Source organism: Lathyrus oleraceus, chromosome 6, assembly GCF_024323335.1.
Source record: "Lathyrus oleraceus cultivar Zhongwan6 chromosome 6, CAAS_Psat_ZW6_1.0, whole genome shotgun sequence".
In the NCBI taxonomy this organism is placed as follows: Eukaryota; Viridiplantae; Streptophyta; class Magnoliopsida; order Fabales; family Fabaceae; genus Lathyrus; species Lathyrus oleraceus.
The window spans coordinates 81,489,385-81,510,423 of NC_066584.1; the positions used below are offsets into that span (position 1 = coordinate 81,489,385).

The following is a 21,039-nucleotide window of genomic DNA, read 5'->3' on the forward strand; positions in this document are numbered from 1 at the left end:
TCACCCTTACTTCTCTCTCTCTCTCTCTCTCTCTCTCTCTCTCTCTCCCCCTCTCTCTCTCTCTCTCTCTCTCTCTCTCTCTCTCTCTCTCTCTCTCTCTCTCTCTCTCTCTCTCTCTCTCTCTCTCTCTCTCTCTCTCTCTCTCTCTCTCCCTCTCTCTCAATTCTACTCTTTTACCCTTCATACACCAAAATTAATCCACCATTGTTTTAACCAACTTTATGGTTGCTTGTTCTAACATTTGTCATCAAGAGCCTGATTCAGATCCACAAACACCTTGTGTGCAACATGAATTCAGTTTCCAATGAAAGAGTTCCTGCAATTTTATCCATTCTTGATAAGAAGAACTACGATAAGTGGTGCAAGAACCACTCGGTTGGTGAACCAAATGAAGACGTGTGGAGAAACCACTACAAAGCAGTATGTTGTTTCTAAGATCTTGTGTTTTTTAACACCAAGATTCGACAACATATTTGTGGCGATTGAACAGTCAAAGGATCTTGCGACGATGAGCATAAAGAAGCAGCAAAGTTCTCTTGAGTCTCATGAGAAAATGATGGATGAGAGGAATAACAATAAGTCAAAGACGGAGATCACTTTGCAAGCTCCTTTCAATGAGAAGGACAAGAGATCGAAAGGAAAATGACACTTGAAGAACATAGGGAATTTTCAGAATTTTGGTGGAAAAGAGTCCCCAAATTCAAAGATTAGATTAGTCAAAGGGGGGAGAGCAACTATAACAAACATGGTGGTCATGGAAACTTTAGAAGCGAAATAAAGAGATTTGACAAGAGAAATGAGCAATGCTATAAGCGTCAACGATTCGGTCATTTTGTGAAAGAATGCAATGCGAACAAGAAGGAATCTCAAGGGGATGAAGCCAAGGTTGCAAGGCAAGAGTTTAATGAAGATAATACACTCTTGCTCATGATCACGGAAGCGAATTGTAGCAATATACAATTGCGGGACAGAAGCTGCATCAACTCAAAGAATGCAGAAAAATTGGGTTGCAGTCGATTGAATGATACGAGTTGATTGGTTGCATGAAGAGGAAGACGCCATGATGAGTATGAAAGGACTTCAATGCAATGAGGAGTGGTATTTGGACTCGGGTTGTTCAACTCATATGACGGGAGGAAACGATTGGTTTGTCAAAATCAATCGTGCCATGAAGAACAAAGTAAAGTTTTCGGATGACACCACTCAAATGGCCGACGATATTGGTGATGTTTTGATCATGAGAAGGGATGGTGGGCATTCCTTGATCAAATGTGTATTGTATATTTTGGAAATTAAATGTAACCTTCTAAGGATTGACCAATTTCTTGAGAAGGGTTACGAGATTCATATGGAAAACAAGGGGTTGTGCGTTTTGGATTCAAAAGGAGTTTCGGTCCTTAAAGCACCTATGTCTGCCAATAGAATCTTCATGGTTTATTTGAAGGTTATGAAGCATAGATGTCTTGCTACTACAGCAAGTAGAGAAGAGTGGATGTGTAACTATCGTCTTGGACATATCAATTTTAGAGATCTCAAGAATTTGCAAAAGAACGGTATGGTAACGGGGATGCCATCTATCAACATACCAGCTTAAATGTGTGAAGAATATGTGCAAGCTAAGCAACATAAGGGAAAATTCAACAATGATGCAGACCGAAGAACCAAGAATCACCTTGAGGTGGTGTGTTCAAATGTTTATGGACCGATGCAAGTAGATTCCATTGGTGGCAATAAATATTTTGTCACTTTTATCCACGACTATAGTAGGAAGCTACGGACACACCTAATCAAGAGAAAGGATGAGGTATTCGAAGTGTTCAAGAAGTTCAAGTCCACGATGGAGAGGCAAAGTGTCACAAGCTCAAAGTTCTCAAAACGAATGATGGACGTGAATATGTCTCAAATGACTTTGTACATGAGGTAGTACCACCCTATACACCACAACAAAATGGTGTAGTCGAAAGGAAGAATCGGTCGATTATGAACATGGTGAGAAGCATGATGAAGGGGAAGAACTTTCCGAATAAGCTGTGGGGAGAAGAGGTATCCACAACTATCTATTTGTTGAATAGGTTCCCTACAGAAAAGCTGGAAAATGTAACACCGGAAGAAGCATGGTCGGGGTTCAAGCCAAATCTGAACCACTTGAAAGTTTTTGATTCCATTGCATGCCGACATGTTCCAGGTCTACTTAGAAAGAAGTTGGATGGTAAGAAAGAGGTGATGATTCTTGTTGGATATCACTCTACCGGTGGTTACAAATTTTTTGATGCTGTTAATAGGAGGATCATGATCAGTCGGGATGTTGTAATCAATGAAATGAATCAGTTGCAGCAGGGCGTAACCGGTTACCAGCAGTGTGTAATTGGTTACCAGCAGAATGTAACCGGTTACCAGAATCTATAACCAGTTACAAGCACAAAATTTCTAATTTTGAGGTAGCAAGAAGTACAAAACATCATGTCGTCGAAGCCCTAAATGAAGGAAATGTCAGGAGGTCAACAAGGAAAAGGGGTTTTCCTTGGAGACTCCAAGATTGTGAACTGTTTCGTGACAATGAGGTTAGTGATGATGGTGATTTCATTTACTTTTCACTTATGGCTGAATCCAAACCCTTTAATGCGGAAGAAACCGTTATACTTAGTCGGAATTCCTTCCGGGGACATGATGAAAATTCCCATATTTGTTCCCTTGGAATGAATAAAATCGTCAAAATATAATTTCCATGTCAGGAACTCGACATAGTTTTTTGTTATTTATGTTACTGCATGATCTACGATGAAATCAGAAATAATTTGGCCTTTCATGACCTTTAAGGGCGCGTAAGTTAAAGAGTATTCAGTTAGGGCTAATTCCCATTTTCCAACTCTACTATGTATAATTGGTTTTGACAACATGTGCTTAACATCTGAAAATTTTATATAATGCTTGAGTTTGGTACAAGAAAAATATAATGAGAAACACAATTTTTCTACCCTAGGGTATCTAGTCTCAACAACATTCATGATTTGACTTAAATAATATATGGCTCTTTCAATGCCATTATCATCTTAGCCACTGGCATCTGATATTCATCTTTAGGAGTTGCAACATTAAGATCTCTAAAGTCTATACATACTCTAAGGGTGTTTTTTTCTTAATAACTGGAACAATATTAGCTATCCATTCGAAATATCTGGCAGGTCTGATGAACTTTTTCCATAGCAATATCTCGGTTTCAACTTTGATCTTCGACATGATTTCTGGCACGAACCTTCTTGGGGTTTGCTTCACTGGCTTCTTATCCGGTCTATTCGGCATTCTACTAAATCGCGACAAAGTCCAGGAATTTCATCATAGTCCCAGATGAAGCAATCTCTGAACTCCTTCAGCACCTTGATTACTTTTATTTTCGAGTGTGGAGCGATTTTGGCACTAATGTGTGTCGGCCTTTTCGTGGTCCCACCTCCCAAGTCTATCTCTTCCAAAGGATCATGCACCTGAATTTTCTTGGTCGAGATCACTGGGTTTTTCTCGAACCCTAAAGGCTCATCATCATAAATGCAATCTAGCCTCTAAATTTCTGAAGTTGTTTTTTGGCCGATAGAGCCAATTTGATTTTCCCGAGAGTTCTCAGACTTAATGGCTCCACAACCAATATTTGTTGAGATTCGGCCTCCAAGGCCACTAATATCTTATTTTCATCCACATAGGCCAAAATCCGAGCTAACGCGCTTGACTTAATCATGATCTTCATCAGATTCAGATCATCGATTGTACCCTTCAAAAATTTCATATTCCCAAGTAAACTCGTACTGAGGGTGTAGGTTCACTATGTAGCATACCTCACACCCTTCAAAGTTAAATCCTTCTCCGACAGGTTTACATGGTTAAATGTTCGCCAATTTCTGGTCAAAGTTAAGTCTGTCGATGTGATTGACATCGGCTTTGAAAAACTTTGATTCGCTTCGATGTGTTCGAAAATCCCATCAGGCTTCCAGATGGTGATCCTCTTATGCATAGACGAGGGTACACATCCTACTTTATGCAACCACTCTCTACCTTATAATAGGTTGTAGTTTGCTTTTGTCGGCACCACCACGAACAATGTTGGCCTTGTGGTAGTTTCTACCACTACGTCGACTTTAATAACACCTAAGGGTTTGCTAGTTTTTCCCTTATAGTTGGACAATACCATGTTGTTACATGCTAAATTAATGGTAAATTTACCTATTTTCTCCAAGAGGGACTGTGGCATAACATTGACACACAATCCATAATCGATCAATTTTTTTGATCCCTACGCCAGTTACCTTGGCCCTTATATACAAAGGCTTCAGGCGCTGTTGCATGGTCATGTTTGGCCTTTCAAAAATGGTGCAATCTTCATTAACTGGACCTTAATTCATTATGTAGTAACACATAGGTTTGTGGGTAGCTAGCTCTTCATTAAGACCTTCTTCCTCAATCACTTTTGTGACCGTGTAGTAATCTAAAGGAAAAACATATATCATATTGCAAATGATATCTAATTCCAGTTTAGTTCTTGAGTCGAAGATGTATGTCTCCATTTCAACGTCTTCAACTGTTTTATCCTTTGTTACTTTCTCCTCTTTTATTGGCGTCAGAGGGGGAAACAAGCATAGCTTAATAGGTCGTCGGCTATATTGGCCTTTATCGACAGTTTGGATGTTATCACTTCCGTTGGAGCTTCCAGCCTCTCGTGCAACTTTCTTATTTCTTCGGTGTCTCCTCCATCGAGTCCTCGTCATGGGGTTTTTTCCCATGTAGTTCTACAAGACATAAGAGTACTTCTTTGAAACTTTAGATTTATCTCTGTATGGGGAACCAGAACCAACATTGAATACTTTCCATTTCCCCCTGTCAATTCTCAATTTCCTATCAGGGTGTAACCATTCTTTAGGAGACATCTACATAGGGGACATAAGTCCTACCTTGGAATTTTGTTAGACCTTTTCCTTTTCTGGAGAAAAGTTCTTTGGGCTTACCCTATCAGAAATTTCTTTTAGCTTGGTAAGGATTTATCCTCTCCATCTCTTTAGTAGTTTCTTTGTTAAACAAAGAGTTGCACCTATGACACAACATCACTTTTGGATCTTTCAACATGCAATGATTCAAAATTTTGACCAATTCTTCTTCAGCTTTGAGGTTGACCTTCTCAATCTTCATAGCTTGCTTTGATGTCTTTAGCGCCAGCTTCATCGACAATGTCGACTACCATGATGTCTACTGGCTCAATAAAGAGAGCTTCAACCTTTGTCTCAACGTCCTTTTCTAGTTGTGGTTTCTGCTTATCAACAAACTCAAGTCTTCCATCCTTGAGAGCTTTTTGCACCGGATCCCTGAAAAGTACACATTGAGAAGTTTTTTGACCCAAAAATTATGGAATTTACAAAAACCTTTTTTCTTCCTTTGTTATAATGGTGGGACCTTAGCCCCTTTAGGAACAACAATCTTTCTATCAACAACCAATAGATCAAATATTTTATCACAATTAGTAACATCGAAGGTATATGTTCTAACAATGAATTTTTCATTTTTGGACTCGACAGGATTCTTCCCGTTTGAGGGTTTTAGCAACTTGCATGTGTAAGGAGGCGCTGGCTTTAGTTATGCCACATTAACCTCATTTTTTTTCCATATTCTTATACTCTGATTCAAATGAATTCCCTATGTTATCGACTTCGACATAAACCACCTTCTTTTTACTAAAATTGGAGGTTCTAGCTTTCTCAGTCTTCAATAATTTGACTTGTCGAACTCTATCGGTCAACTGGTCCATGTCTCTTAAGTATTGGGTGTCTAATTTCTTCCTAATGGAGTAGTCAAAACCCTTTGTTGCCAGTTCGACTAACTCATGTTCTGGCACTAGCGTAAAATTGTAAGAACAAAAATTGTTCTACAACAGATTCCATGATTTTGATGATAACAAAGGATGAAACCAAAAATGGCACCCTAACGAAAAGTTTCTAAGTGTGCAGGGTTCTAAAGAAAGAAGGAAGAGATCTGATGATGTCATCAGATACAGAACCAGATCAGATACAAATTATCAGAAGATAAGAAGCATCTGAAGTAGAAACACGTTCAAGAAAGTCTAACTCTGAGCAAAACAGCAAAATATCAGAAGCATCTGAACAAGAAGTACGCTCTAGAAATTCTGATTCTGAACAACAGTATGTCAAACTTCAGAAGCTCTTGGCGCTATCTGAAGAAATCATCAGAACTCAAAAGATCAACATCAGAAGCTAGATAGCAGATTCCAAGATCTCCAGAAACATGAAGACTCTGATTATGGAATTGCTAAATAAGGAAAAGTAACGTTAACTTCAAATAAAGTTATGGAAATGGATTTCCTAATACAGGAAGAGACGTTAACTCCAAAAATACAAATGATAAGGAACTATTTGTGGTAAGTAGTCATTCAAGAAGTGAAAGTTGCTTTGACAACAAGCAACATAAGATATGGCACTAATTATTATTCAAGAGTTATTATCTGCCATGATTTTTCAACGGATCCTTCTCTTCTATATAAAGGACTGAAAATCAACATTCAGTGTACAACATATACAAGCAAAAATTATACTGAAACATCAACGCTCAAGAAAACACTCTTGCTCTCTAAATCTTCACGAAGCTTTTGCTTGAAACGTGAAACACTTTTTGTTCTTACTGTTGTAATATTTGCTTATCTTAGAAGCACTCTAGATTACATAAGCTTTTATCTTTGTTGTATTTCCTCAAGTGACTCTGTGTAGTCTGTATACTTGAGAGGACTAAGAGATTTTTCTCTTAGACGTTGTTTGTAATCAATCTTTCAAGATTAGTGGATTAAGTCCTTGTTGAAGGCGAAATCACCTTGGCCGGGTGGACTGGAGTAGCTTTGTGTTATAAGCGAACCAGTATAAAAATCCTTGTGTGATTTTCATTTTGAAAAAGCGCTTATTTTCCAAACAATTCAAACCCCCCTTTCTTGTTTTTCTCACCTTCAATTGGTATCAGAGCTCCGGCTCTGTTATTGATTTTCTAATCAAACACTTAACAGTGTAGAGAGATCCAGAACGAGAAAAACTATGGCCCACACAAATGAAAAGGATAGTTACAATGCTAAGCCTCCTGTCTTTGATGGAGAGAAATTTGATTACTGGAAAGATAGAATCGAAAGTTTCTTTCTAGGCTATGATGCTGATCTCTGGGACATTGTCACAGATGGATACAAACCTCCTGTCATAGAGGATGGAGCTGAAGTTCCCAGAAGTAAAATGTCAGATGATCAGAAGCGAGTTTTCAAGAATCATCACAAGGCCAGAACCATACTCCTCAATGCTATATCTTACAACGAGTATGAAAAGATCACCAACAGAGAAACAGCCAAAGACATACTTGACTCTCTGAGGATGACTCATGAAGGAAACTCTCAGGTCAAAGAGACAAAGGCTCTGGCGCTTATCCAGAAATATGAAGCCTTCAAAATGGAGGATGATGAAGCCATAGAGGCAATGTTCTCTAGATTCCAAACTCTGATTGCAGGTATCAAGGTTCTAGACAAAGGATACACAACTGCAGACCATGTCAAAAAGATAGTCAGAAGTCTGCCAAAGAAATGGAGACCCATGGTTACTGCTCTGAAGCTGTCAAAGGATCTGAACAATATAAGTCTTGAAGAACTTGTCAGTTCCCTCAGAAGCCATGAGATAGAACTAGAGGAAGATGAGCCTCAGAAAAGGAACAAGTCCGTAGCATTAAAGTCCAGATATGAAAGACGCAAACCTGACAGAACCAAAGCTCTCCAGGCAGAAACTGAAGATACTGATGACTCTGAACCAGAAGATTCTGATGATGAAGAAGAATTGTCCCTCCTGACCAGAAGAGTTAAAAAACTCTGGAAAAAGAGAAACAACAACTTCAGAAGATCAAGACCCAGAGGGGATCGATCAGAATCAACCTTCAAAGGTAAAACTAACAAAGATATTACTTGTTATGAATGTAAAGAAACAGGTCACTACAAGAATGAATGCCCCAAGCTAAAGAAAGACAATCCTAGAAAAGAAAGTTTCAAGAAAAATACCTTCAGGACAAAGAAAGGATTAATGGCTACCTGGGATGATAGTGAATCTGGGTCATCAGAATCTGACTCTGATGAAAAGGCCAACGTGGCACTTATGGCTACCACATCCAGGAGCAGCTCAGATGAAGAATCTGAAGAGGTATTTTCTGAACTCTCTCGATCTGATCTAGAATCATGCTTGTCAGAAACTCTTAGCTCATATCAGAAATTAAAACAAAAGCTTAAAAACATAAAAGGCTGTTTTAAAGCAAAATTTGAAGAATGTGGCAAGCTTGAGATGACAATTCTAGCACGAGAAGATACAATCAGATCTTTAACATTAGAAAGAGATGGAGCAAAAAGAAAAAGCTTAGAATTAGAAGAAGCGTTGTCTCAAGCACCACAAACTTCAAATAAAATAATTCTTGAATACGAAGAAGCCTTTCAAGAATTTCTGAAAAATGGAATAGGTAGGAGTATTATGGCATCCATGATTTATGGAGTCAGTCAGAACAATAAAAAGGGAATTGGGTATGATCCTAAGGAAGTTAAAACTTCTTCTAGTGACCAACTTAAATCTCCATTTTCATATCACTATACACACACACAAGAACAAAAATTTGAAAATGCTAGAAAACCCAAAGTTATAAGAAACTCTGGGAAGACTAATCAAAAAGGACCCAAGAGATTCTGGGTACCAAAGGATAAGATTGTCTATGTTGCAGATATCCTATGCAGCAAAGTTCAGACACCAGTCATGGTACCTGGACTCTGGATGCTCGCGACACATGACGGGAAGAAAGTCTATGTTCCAAAGTCTGGAACTTAAAGACGCTGGATTTGTAGGCTTTGGAGGAGATCAGAAAGGAAGGATCAGAGGCTCCGGAACTATTGGTAATGGTACTCTTCCCTCTATATCTGATGTCCTTTACGTAGAAGGATTGATGCATAACTTGTTATCCATAAGTCAATTAAGTGATAACGGTTATGATGTAATCTTTAATCAAAAAACATGTAAAGCCATTAATCAGAATGATGGCTCTGTCCTTTTCATAGGCAAGAGGAAAAACAACATTTATAAAATTAATCTTTCTGATTTAAAAGAACAAAATGGTAAATGTCTGATGTCTGTTCACAAAGAGCAATGGATATGGCATAGACGCTTGGGCCACATTAGCATGAGGAAACTTTCTCAGCTAAATAAACTCGAGTTAGTCAGAGGCCTACCTAAACTGAAGTTTTCTTCAGATGCTCTGTGTGAAGCATGTCAGAAAGGAAAATTTTCAAAAACATCCTTTAAAAAGAAAAATGTTGTTTCTACCTCTAAGCCTCTGGAACTTCTCCACATTGACTTATTTGGTCCTGTGAAAACAGCATCAGTCAATGGAAAAAAGTATGGACTAGTCATTGTTGATGATTACAGTCGCTGGACATGGGTGAAATTCCTAAAGCACAAGAGTGAGTCTCACTCTGTATTCACTAGTTTCTGCTCCAAAGTGCAAAAAGAATTTGATGCTAAAATTGTTAGAGTCAGAAGTGATCATGGTGGAGAATTTGAAAACAAAGATTTTGAAGAATTATTTGACTCTAATGGAATATCCCATGATTTCTCCTGCCCTAGAACTCCACAACAAAATGGAGTTGTAGAGAGGAAGAATAGGACACTCCAAGAGATGGCCAGAACCATGATCAATGAAACTAATGTGGCAAAGCATTTTTGGGCAGAAGCTGTAAATACAGCGTGTTACATTCAGAATAGAATCTCTATAAGACCTATTCTGGAAAAGACTCCCTATGAACTGTGTAAAGGAAGAAAACCAAACATTTCATATTTTCATCCTTTTGGATGTTCTTGCTTTATCTTAAACACTAAAGAACATCTGAACAAGTTTGATTCCAAAGCACAGAAAGGTATTATGTTAGGATACTCAGAACGCTCTAAGGGCTACAGAGTATACAACACAGAAACCAAAATTGTGGAAGAATCAATTCATGTCAGATTTGATGATAAGCTTGACCCTGAAAAGTCAAAGCTAGTTGAAAATTTTGCAGATTTAGAAATCACTCTTGCAGGATATGATAAAACTCCAGAAGCAACTGTCACTCAGAACTCTGAAGAAATTAAATCCCCAGAAATCCCAAAGAAAGTTAAAAGTCGTATCAATGTATCTGAAGATTTGATTCTGGGAAACAAAGACGAACCTGTTAGAACCAGATCTACCTTCAGGACCTCTGAAGATACTCCTCTGGGACTAGTGTCTCTGATTGAGCCTACGTCCTGTGATGAAGCACTTCAAGATAACGACTGGGTTTCAGCCATGCAAGAAGAATTAGATCAATTCACAAAGAATGATGTCTGGGATCTTGTTCCAAAGCCCAGAGGCACTCACGTTATTGGAACCAAATGGGTATTCAGAAACAAGCTGAATGAGAAAGGAGAAGTCGTCAGAAACAAAGCTCGACTGGTAGCTCAAGGTTATAGTCAACAAGAAGGTATTGATTATAATGAAACTTTTGCTCCAGTCGCAAGATTAGAATCTATTCGTCTTCTTGTATCTTTTGCTATTAACCATTCTATTAAATTATATCAAATGGATGTCAAGAGTGCATTCCTTAATGGTTATATATCAGAAGAAGTGTATGTCAACCAACCTCCAGGTTTTGAAAATCCAAACTTTCCAGAACATGTTTTTAAACTTAAAAAATCTCTATATGGACTTAAACAAGCTCCCAGAGCTTGGTATGAACGTTTAAGCAATTTTCTTCTGGAACACAATTTTATCAGAGGGAAAGTTGACTCCACACTTTTCTGTAAGAACCTTAACAATGATCTTATGATATGCCAGATATACGTTGATGATATTATTTTTGGTTCAGTTAACGCCTTTGTTTGTCAAGAATTCTCTAAGTTAATGCAGGCAGAATTTGAAATGAGCTTAATGCAAGAACTAAAGTTCTTTCTAGGAATTCAAATTAACCAAACTTCAGAAGTTACATATGTTCATCAAAGCAAATATATTAAAGATGTTCTGAAGAAATTTGACATGGCTGACTGCAACTCTGCAAAAACTCCCATGCATCCAACATGCATTCTTGAAAAGGAAGAAGTAAGCACAAAGGTTTGTCAGAAGCTCTATCGAGGTATGATAGGCTCTCTTCTCTATCTGACTGCTACTCGTCCTGATATTCTTTTTAGCGTCTGTCTCTGTGCCAGATTCCAATCAGATCCTAGAGAATCTCATTTAACAGCAGTTAAGAGAATTCTCAAGTATCTGAAAGGAACTCCTAACCTGGGCCTGATGTATGAGAAAACATCAGAGTATAGACTCTCGGGTTACTGTGATGCAGATTATGCAGGAGATAGAATAGAACGAAAAAGCACTTCTGGAAATTGCCAGCTTCTGGGAAACAATCTGATATCCTGGGCTAGCAAAAGACAGTCAACAATTGCTCTATCAACTGCAGAAGCAGAATACATCTCAGCATCACTGTGCACAACTCAGATGCTCTGGATGAAGCATCAGTTAGAAGATCTGCAAATCTTTGAGAGTAACATTCCTATCTTTTGTGATAATACTGCTGCTATTTGTCTAAGTAAGAATCCCATTCTACATTCCAGAGCCAAACACATTGAAATAAAACATCATTTTATCAGAGACTATGTTCAGAAAGGGATAGTAACATTGAAGTTCATTGATACAGATCATCAATGGGCAGATATCTTTACTAAGCCTCTAGCTGAAGATAGATTTCTTTTTATCTTAAAAAATCTGAACATTCAAAATTGTCCTGAATGAATTGTGCCTCTGAGAATGTAAAATGAGACTCTGATGTAAACAAATGTATTTCTGCCTCTGACTCTGATACTTCTACCAGTTAAGAAGATATCTGAGTTAGAAATCTCCAGGAACCAATCCTTTGGTATTCCTGAAGATCAGATATATCAACACGTGGAGCACTTAGCGTCTAACCCTAGAACTTCTAGACAGCTGTCCAGAAGAAGATCAAAGGTGAAACGTTTGAGATCTCCTCGAGCAGTGTGCGTACTGTTGGGATTAGACATTCATTAATTAGCCTTAATCATTTCTCCCCCAAGCGTGCTAACTTGAAATTTGTGCTAACGTTGAATGATGTGTCGTTTTGCATGTGTTTTAACTTAGGGTATTTAAACACTTTTCTCACATTTCACACACTTATCACTCTCACTCACTCTCAAACCCTTTCTAAACCCTCTCTGAAGCATTTCTACAAACACTTCATCTTCATCAATCTTCATCTTCTTCTTCAACCATGGATGCTCAACAACAACAAGTTTTCAACTTTTCTCAACAAATGGAATCAAGCTCAACTGCTCAAACTTCAAGCATTCCAACTCCAACTGTTACAGGAGTCTCCATCACCCCAGTTTACAAGGAACCCCATGTTCTTGACCGTGCACCCCACATAATCTCTACCACTTCCTCTTCATCATCTTCAGCCCCAGAATCACCTCCATATCTTGACCTCTCCTCTGACCAAGAATACTCTGACCCTGACTCTCCAACCTTAGCCCAAATTCAGGCTCAAAACCTTGCTTCACAACAACCAACACAAACACAATCTGAAGCAACTTCACCTCCACCAGAACAAACAACCAACATTACTTCTGAAGACCAACCTTCTGAAACTCAACCCTCTGACCTCCACACCTCTGATATCACCCCTCCAAACACCTCCGCTGAACCTGAACCTGAACCTGAAACTGAACCTTTAGACTTAAACCCTCTTTACGCTTCACCCCAAAGATCTGAACCTCAACCTGAAGCAGAATCTGAACCTCTCACATTAAATCTCAGCCCTCCAATTTCTTCACCTCAAACCTCTGAACCAAACCTTTCTGTACCTACCCTTGAGGAAGCCATAATGCTGGTCGCAGGGGCTTCAGTACAAAAGGTCAAGTCTCTGACCACTAACTCTGAAGTCAGTGATGATCCTGACTCTGTAAGGACACACTGGAACAGAGTCATTGGCTGGATGACCTCTGAGGCTTTTAGACTGAAGCACATCTCTGAACAAGTCATAAATGGCTACATCAGAGACGCTGAGGCAAGACTCCAGGAAGGACTTGCAAGAGAAGCTGAAGCCAGAAGGCTGGAAGAAGAGAGATTAGCAAGAGAAGCTGAAGAAGAGGCTAGAAGGCTGGAGGAAGAAAGAGCAAGAGAAGCTGAAATTCTAAGGATAAAGGAAGCTGAAGCTAAAGCTCTGGCTGATGCTGCTGCTGCTGCCGAAGCTGAAGCACAAGCTGCTGCTGAAGCACAGGCTGCTGCTGAAGCACAGCAGGCTCTGACTCAGGGGGAGTCTTCTTCTTCTGTTATCCCTATGGTTCTCCAGACGCTGAAAGAACTTAAGCAAGATCAGAATGAACTCCGTGCCAGAATGGATAAACAAGACACTGTCAACGACAACATTCAGAACATGCTGGCTATGTTGCTACAGAGAATGCCTCCGCCTCCGAACCCCTAGGCACTTAGGACTTATTGCTTGTTGCTCTGATTTCTCTGTTTCTGATGTTAACTTGTTCTTTTTGCCTCTGTTGCTTTTTATCTAAATACAATGTTTTTTCTTCAATTATTTATTTTTTGCTATGTCTTTTTGATTCTGACAAAAAGGGGGAGAAGTCATTAATAGCTCTGATGAAAATATTGTCTAAATACCTTAAGCATTCTGCAACATATTTTTCTTAAAAATAAATTTATCTAACCTGGACTTAAGAAATTGCAGAAGGTATCAAGAAACCTCTTTACTTAGAAGCTCTGGTAAGAACTTCTGAACTCCCTAGCACTATCTCAGGGGGAGCTCTTGTCTATCTGATCTGATATTTCATATGTTTCATCTGCTAATTAAGATTGTTTTGTCATCATCAAAAAGGGGGAGATTGTAAGAACAAAAATTGTTCTACAACAGATTCCATGATTTTGATGATAACAAAGGATGAAACCAAAAATGGCACCCTAACGAAAAGTTTCTAAGTGTGCAGGGTTCTAAAGAAAGAAGGAAGAGATCTGATGATGTCATCAGATACAGAACCAGATCAGATACAAATTATCAGAAGATAAGAAGCATCTGAAGTAGAAACACGTTCAAGAAAGTCTAACTCTGAGCAAAACAGCAAAATATCAGAAGCATCTGAACAAGAAGTACGCTCTAGAAATTCTGATTCTGAACAACAGTATGTCAAACTTCAGAAGCTCTTGGCGCTATCTGAAGAAATCATCAGAACTCAAAAGATCAACATCAGAAGCTAGATAGCAGATTCCAAGATCTCCAGAAACATGAAGACTCTGATTATGGAATTGCTAAATAAGGAAGAGTAACGTTAACTTCAAATAAAGTTATGGAAATGGATTTCCTAATACAGGAAGAGACGTTAACTCCAAAAATACAAATGATAAGGAACTATTTGTGGTAAGTAGTCATTCAAGAAGTGAAAGTTGCTTTGACAACAAGCAACATAAGATATGGCACTAATTATTATTCAAGAGTTATTATCTGCCATGATTTTTCAACGGATCCTTCTCTTCTATATAAAGGACTGAAAATCAACATTCAGTGTACAACATATACAAGCAAAAATTATACTGAAACATCAACGCTCAAGAAAACACTCTTGCTCTCTAAATCTTCACGAAGCTTTTGCTTGAAACGTGAAACACTTTTTGTTCTTACTGTTGTAATATTTGCTTATCTTAGAAGCACTCTAGATTACATAAGCTTTTATCTTTGTTGTATTTCCTCAAGTGACTCTGTGTAGTCTGTATACTTGAGAGGACTAAGAGATTTTTCTCTTAGACGTTGTTTGTAATCAATCTTTCAAGATTAGTGGATTAAGTCCTTGTTGAAGGCGAAATCACCTTGGCCGGGTGGACTGGAGTAGCTTTGTGTTATAAGCGAACCAGTATAAAAATCCTTGTGTGATTTTCATTTTGAAAAAGCGCTTATTTTCCAAACAATTCAAACCCCTCTTTCTTGTTTTTCTCACCTTCAAAAATATCTCGCTTTCAAGGTTCTAAACCTATTGAGATAATCATCAATACTCTCAGCCATCTTTCGACTTACACTGGCCAATTCCTTGAGACTAATCTTACATTGTCCTGTGTATAATTTCTTGTGGGATTCCCTTTCTAATTGGGACTAAGTAAAGATGGAATTTAGGGGAATGATGGTGAACCATGCACAACGTTCTTATTCAATGAGTTCAGAAAATACTTGATTTTCAGATTCTCATTGTTCGCTAAATCACCAACCTCAGTTTGGTACCGGGCGATGTGTTTGATGGTGGATTCATTAGTATCATCGGTAAACTTGGTGAACTTTGGGACTTTCCATCCCCTAGGAAATTCAATTCACCTTACATACTTAGACAATCTGGATATATAGTTTGGTCTGGGAAGGCCTACGTTGAGGCCATTTTGGACCAAAATGTGTTCGACGACATTAGTGATATTATCATGTACCCTTGCATTTTCTTTTCGGCTTGTCTAAGGACTTGGTCGACATCTTGGTTTCGTTGAACTAGGGCCATATCGAGGCCTTTTGGCCCTTGAGAGTGTTCGATAACTATATTTTATATGTGATTATCCCCCTGAGGAATGTTAGGCACTAGAGTCGGTGGCGTTGGTGACACGCCGAAAAAATCAGCAATCCTACCCATTTGGTGGGTTAATTGTTGATAACTCCTATTTATGTTTTCTATAATTGGGATAAACATGTTCCATGTCTGTTGCGTAATCATTGTGACTATATCATGGTTGCTTTCATCCATTAACTGTCTCATGACCTGAAGAGAATTGGTCAAAGACAAAGCACCCTGGGGAGGAAAATACCTCATACCTCCTGGTGATTCCTAGTTGGCCAAAGTTGCCCATAGTGGACGCTGAAGCCAAATACAAATTAAAGGGCGATGAAGTTGCCATTGTGTTTCCTGAATATATTGATATACTAGGGTTCAGGCTTTCCATCATTGTAGTTGGCATGCCATATAGTTGTTCCTTCTAAGGTAGCAAAAAACCTAGATAAGAAGGCATGTGGTCTCCTAAGTTCCATAATTCCCTAGAAAAGGTTGGTGCGCTTGACGCTTATGGTGATGAAACCCACACATCTGGAGGCATGGAATACACCACTACTTGGCTTATGATGGTGGGTATTTCCTTAATGGAGGTTGTAGCCACAGAACCATTGACACTAGTAACCGTTAGTTGTCCTCCTGGGTTTGGAGTATTACTCTGGGAAGGGGTTTGGTTTTTACGAGACATTTCAGAAATTCACTTACCACTCCTCAAGTGCATACAACAAAAGACCTCACAAATGGAGAAACACTACAAAGAAGATAACGTAAGACACCTCTTTTCTGCAAAAACATTCGCACAAAAGGGCCTCACTGGGTGTGCCAATTTATTTACCGGTGTTTTTGGTAAATAGTCATGAGTTCGTAAAGCATGTGAGATTAACTCAAAAAATATCCAAAGAAATTTGTGCAAATGATTTGTGTGAATTGAATACAGTCGTCGCGTGAACGATAACATCGTAAAAAAAGACTTTAAATGAAGTCAGGTTGTGATAAATGATAAGGTAAATACAATAAATTATATTAAACAAAGCAAAAGTAAAATTTCATGTTCCGTTTAAGGAAACAAAAGACTAATGAAAAAGATTGGATGCAGACACATACATGTTTCTCACTCAATTATTTCACTCTTTGACTCGGGTACTCCAGTGGTATGGAGAGTATGTATGAAATTTTTCAAACCCTAATCCCATGTATGAGTCTACTATGAAGGTGTGAAAAACGCAAGAAATGGGGGGGGGGGGGGGGGAGTGCGGAGGGGTTTGAATTGGGTTTTTGTAAAAACAAAAGCTTTTTACCAACTCAAAAACATCACTTAAATGTTAATAACAAAGAGATAAAAACACAAGTATTTTTATCCTGGTTCGCTTGAAACTCAAAGCTACTCCAGTCCACCCGCTAAGGTGATTTCTCCTTATACACAAAGACTTAATCCACTATATTCAACTGATTACAATAATCACAAAGAATAACCTTCTTTGTCTTCTCAAAGATCCGACTATACCCTAGTCTCCTTAAGGAATCATAAAGAATACCCTTCTTTGTCTTCCCAAGGATCTAACTATACCCTAGTCTCCTTAATGAATCAAACAAACAGTTTGAATAATAGTTTGTGTGTTACAAGTTAATTCTACACAAGCAGATTTTACATAAAATTAATTACACACTTAAAGAAAAGTTGTATACAAACTTGATAGCTTTTCACAAAGAAATAGACTTGTCAAATTGTTGTAGCGCTTCAGTATTCTCTTTTTTTTTCTTCAAGTCTCCAAGTCTTACTTATATTGCATTAGAAGAAGACAGTTGGAGGAGAAAATGGGGAAACCAAATAGATCGGTTGTCCACTATTGGATTGTGAAAGGAGTGATATTGTGTACTTTCCTTCGCCCACAAGTTTAGTAACATGCGTGATGTATAGTACTGCCTTTGTACTATGTACTATTTGATCACGTACTCATTTGATATTATCTTCAAGTTCATTGACTTCTGATGAAAGTTGACGAAGCATGAAATGAAGAAACATAAAGTTGGATTCAGAAATTTTAGAATCTTCGGTCAGAACCTTGACAACACCATCATTCTCACTTGAGATCTTCAGTATCTTCAAAATCTTCAGAGTCTTCAGAGTCTGTAATCAGAACCTTGATAACCTAAACGTCTGGCTTGAGATCTTCAGAATCTTCAGCTAAGTAACATTACTTCAGAAGCTTGCCATTCTTTAGAAACTTGACTTATCAAAGTCATTTCCATAAGCAAAAGTGGAGAGAACATTGTAGCAGCAACCTAACGTGTCTTCAAAAACTTCTCAGGAATGAATCAGCACAAAAGCAGAAAGAACATTACAACAACAACTTGATATCTTTCAGAACTTCTCATGATTAGCGCATAAGCGGAATTTGGAACACAATGTTTAGAAACTGATGACATTGCATGTCATATACTTAGAATCAGAACTGGATGTTAAAGCTACACAATAGTAAACTATTATGGTACCAAAATTATTCTCACACAAATACAACATTGTCATCATCAAAACTCAAGATATAGATGCATAACCAAATCTTGTTTTAACAATCTCCCCATTTTTGATGATGACAAAAACATGTATTTTTATAAATAGTTTTGTACAGAGTAATCACATACGGATGCATCTTACAGAAGCACACAGCTCCCCCTGAGATGTATAATCCTAAAAAGATAAAATCAGAATGAAAGAACGTTTTTTCTTGATTAACCTTTTTCGAGTACCAGAATGATCTTCCATCAGAATTTGTTTTATCTTCAAAAGTTGCTTGAACTTATCCAGAGCACTGGTTGTCAAGCTTAACATTCTGATGAACTTCACTTCAAAAGCTTAATTGAATTCTTTTGAAGAAGCTTCAGAGGCTGGTTATCTTTGAAATTCTCTTTCAGAACCTGGTTACTTTTGACAAAATATCTTTAAAAAGAGCTCTCAAAACCTAATTAAGTATCCTTCTTTAAAGCTTGATATCCAAGTCTAATTACCATGGAGTTTACACTTCCTCATAACCTAATGCCAAATTTTTAATTCTTCAAATCTTAATGCCAAGTTCAGAGTTTGGTTTTTAAATTCTTGAAGACTTGATGCTTGGTTCTGATTCCTGATTTGAGATCTTTCTCAAACAGCAGCGTGAAGTATTTCAGACTCAGATCGAAGACTATTTCTTCAAAAACTGGTAACTTATATTCTGATCTTAAAAACTTCAAGATCTTCTATTGTTTTGAACTTGTCCCCATAAAACAATTAACAAACTATTCTTCAAAGTAGTTATTATCAGAAACATTAATAAATGTTTGGGTTCTTATTTAAGAATATAGGTATATCAAAATCAATTATTATGCTTCCCCTTAAATATGTTTCTCCCCCTTTGTCATAAATAAAAAAGACAAAGATAAAATATAAAGAATAAATTGGAAAGAAACAAAATAAGATTTTCATTAAAAAAATGTCAGAAGGCAGAAATAATACAATAATGCTTCACAAACGGAAATACTTAAAAACATAATAGAAATAGAAATAATACTTAAACAACATAAATTGCACACACACACACACATAACACAAACACACTTAGACAAAATAAGGACATATACGTGTGAACACTATTTTGAAAACCAAGGGTTTTGGGGGGAGGAGGCGACAGAACAACTGAGTAGTCATCCGGTAGATTTAGGGGATCCACCAATGGATCAATATTATCCTCTATGCACATTTCCAAGTAGTATGCCAAGATTTATGGAGGATCGATATTGGTGAAGATATGATAGTTTTCCGATGGGATATTACTACCGCAAATTTCTTCATTGGAGAGAGGAATGTTCTTATCGGTGACTGGATGAGAAGGAGATTAAGGTTGAGCTTGTTGTTGTTGTTGTTGTTTTTGATCAGCCATTGACGGAAGTTGCAGATGAAGAAGAACAGTTGTAGAGAGGGTATTTGAAGGTTTGAAAGTGTGGGAGTAGTTGTGACCGTAGTGTGAAGATGTGAGTGAAGTGGGTTTAAATAGAAAATAAACAATAAAGAAAAGTTAAAAAATAAGCAAACATGGGGGGAAACGTAAAAGTGGGACATCTGTTACCACTAAGAACCACATGCTATCAAATGACAAGACAAGCATTTAATGCAATAACTATTCAGAATCAAGAAGACCAGTCGATAAGATTGCTTCTGATAAGAACCTTTCTGAATCAACGAATAAATCAATAAATTGTCAGAACCTTATATAGAGTTCTGAAGACTTATCATTTTGAAATTCATCTTTTCATTATGGTCAAAAATCCATAAATAAACTTTTCAGAATGAAAACAAATCTATCTTCAGCAAGGGGTTTTATAAAGATATCAACCCATTAATGGTTTGTATCAATAAATTTTAAGTGAAAAATACCCTTCTGAACATAGTCACAAAAAAAGTGATGTTTAATTTCAATATGCTTAGCCCTAGAATGCAGGATAAGATTCTTAGACAAAAAAAATAGCAAAAGTATTATCACAGAGAATAGGAATGTTACTCTCGAATATTTGATAATCTTCTAGTTGACTCTTCATCTAAAGTATCTGAGTGTTGCATCTAGAAGTTGTAATATATTCAGCTTCGGTTGTTGAAAGCACAATTGTTGATTGTTTCTTGTTGGACCATGAGATCAGATTGTTTCCTAGAAATTGACAACTTGCGAAAGTACTTTTCCTTTCTATTTTGTCTCCAGCGTAGTCAGCATCATAATAGCCTACTAATTTATATTCACTTGATTTTTTATAAACAAACCAAGGTTAATAGTACCTTTCATATACCTAAAGATTCTCTTAACAACGGTTAAGTGAGTCTCCCTATGATCTGATTGGAAGCGAGCACATAAGCATAAACTGAGCAAATATCAGGTCTAGAAGTTGTTAGATAAAGGGGAGAGCCTATCCTACCTCTAAATAGCTTCTGATTTACCTTACTGCTTACCTTTTCTTTCTCCAGAACACGCATAGGATGTATTGGAGTCTTTGCTTGCTTGCATTATGACAAGTTAAACTTCTTCAGAAGTTCCCTTGTATATTTTCTCTAATGGATGTACGTTCCTTCTGAACTTGATCAATCTGGATTCCCAAAAAGAACTTGAGTTCTCCCATCAGACTCATTTCAAATTCTGCCCGTATTGACTTGGCAAAATCCTCGCACAAAAGCTTTAGTAGAACAAAAAATAATATCATCAACTTAAATTTACACAACCAGAATATCATTCTTAAAGGTTTTGCAAAAGAGAGTTGTGTCCACTTTCTCTCTGGTAAAATCATTTTCCAAAGGGAATTTACTTAGTCTATCATACCAAGCTTTAGGAGCTTGTTTCAGACCATACAACTGAAGGTAGAGAAAAACAAGAAA

At 37.6% G+C, this 21,039-nt stretch overlaps 1 protein-coding gene across 1 annotated transcript in view; it reads right to left on the bottom strand.

Annotated features, from left to right (window-relative positions):
• Positions 1-5,158: 5,158 nt before the first annotated feature.
• The window catches only part of LOC127094126 (uncharacterized), a 29,137-nt gene continuing 13,256 nt past the window's right edge, over positions 5,159-21,039 (bottom strand). Inside the window, exon 9 of the mRNA XM_051032990.1 lies at positions 5,159-5,342. Within this exon, the coding sequence (XP_050888947.1) occupies positions 5,159-5,342 (184 nt within the window). The remainder of the gene's footprint in view (positions 5,343-21,039) is intronic.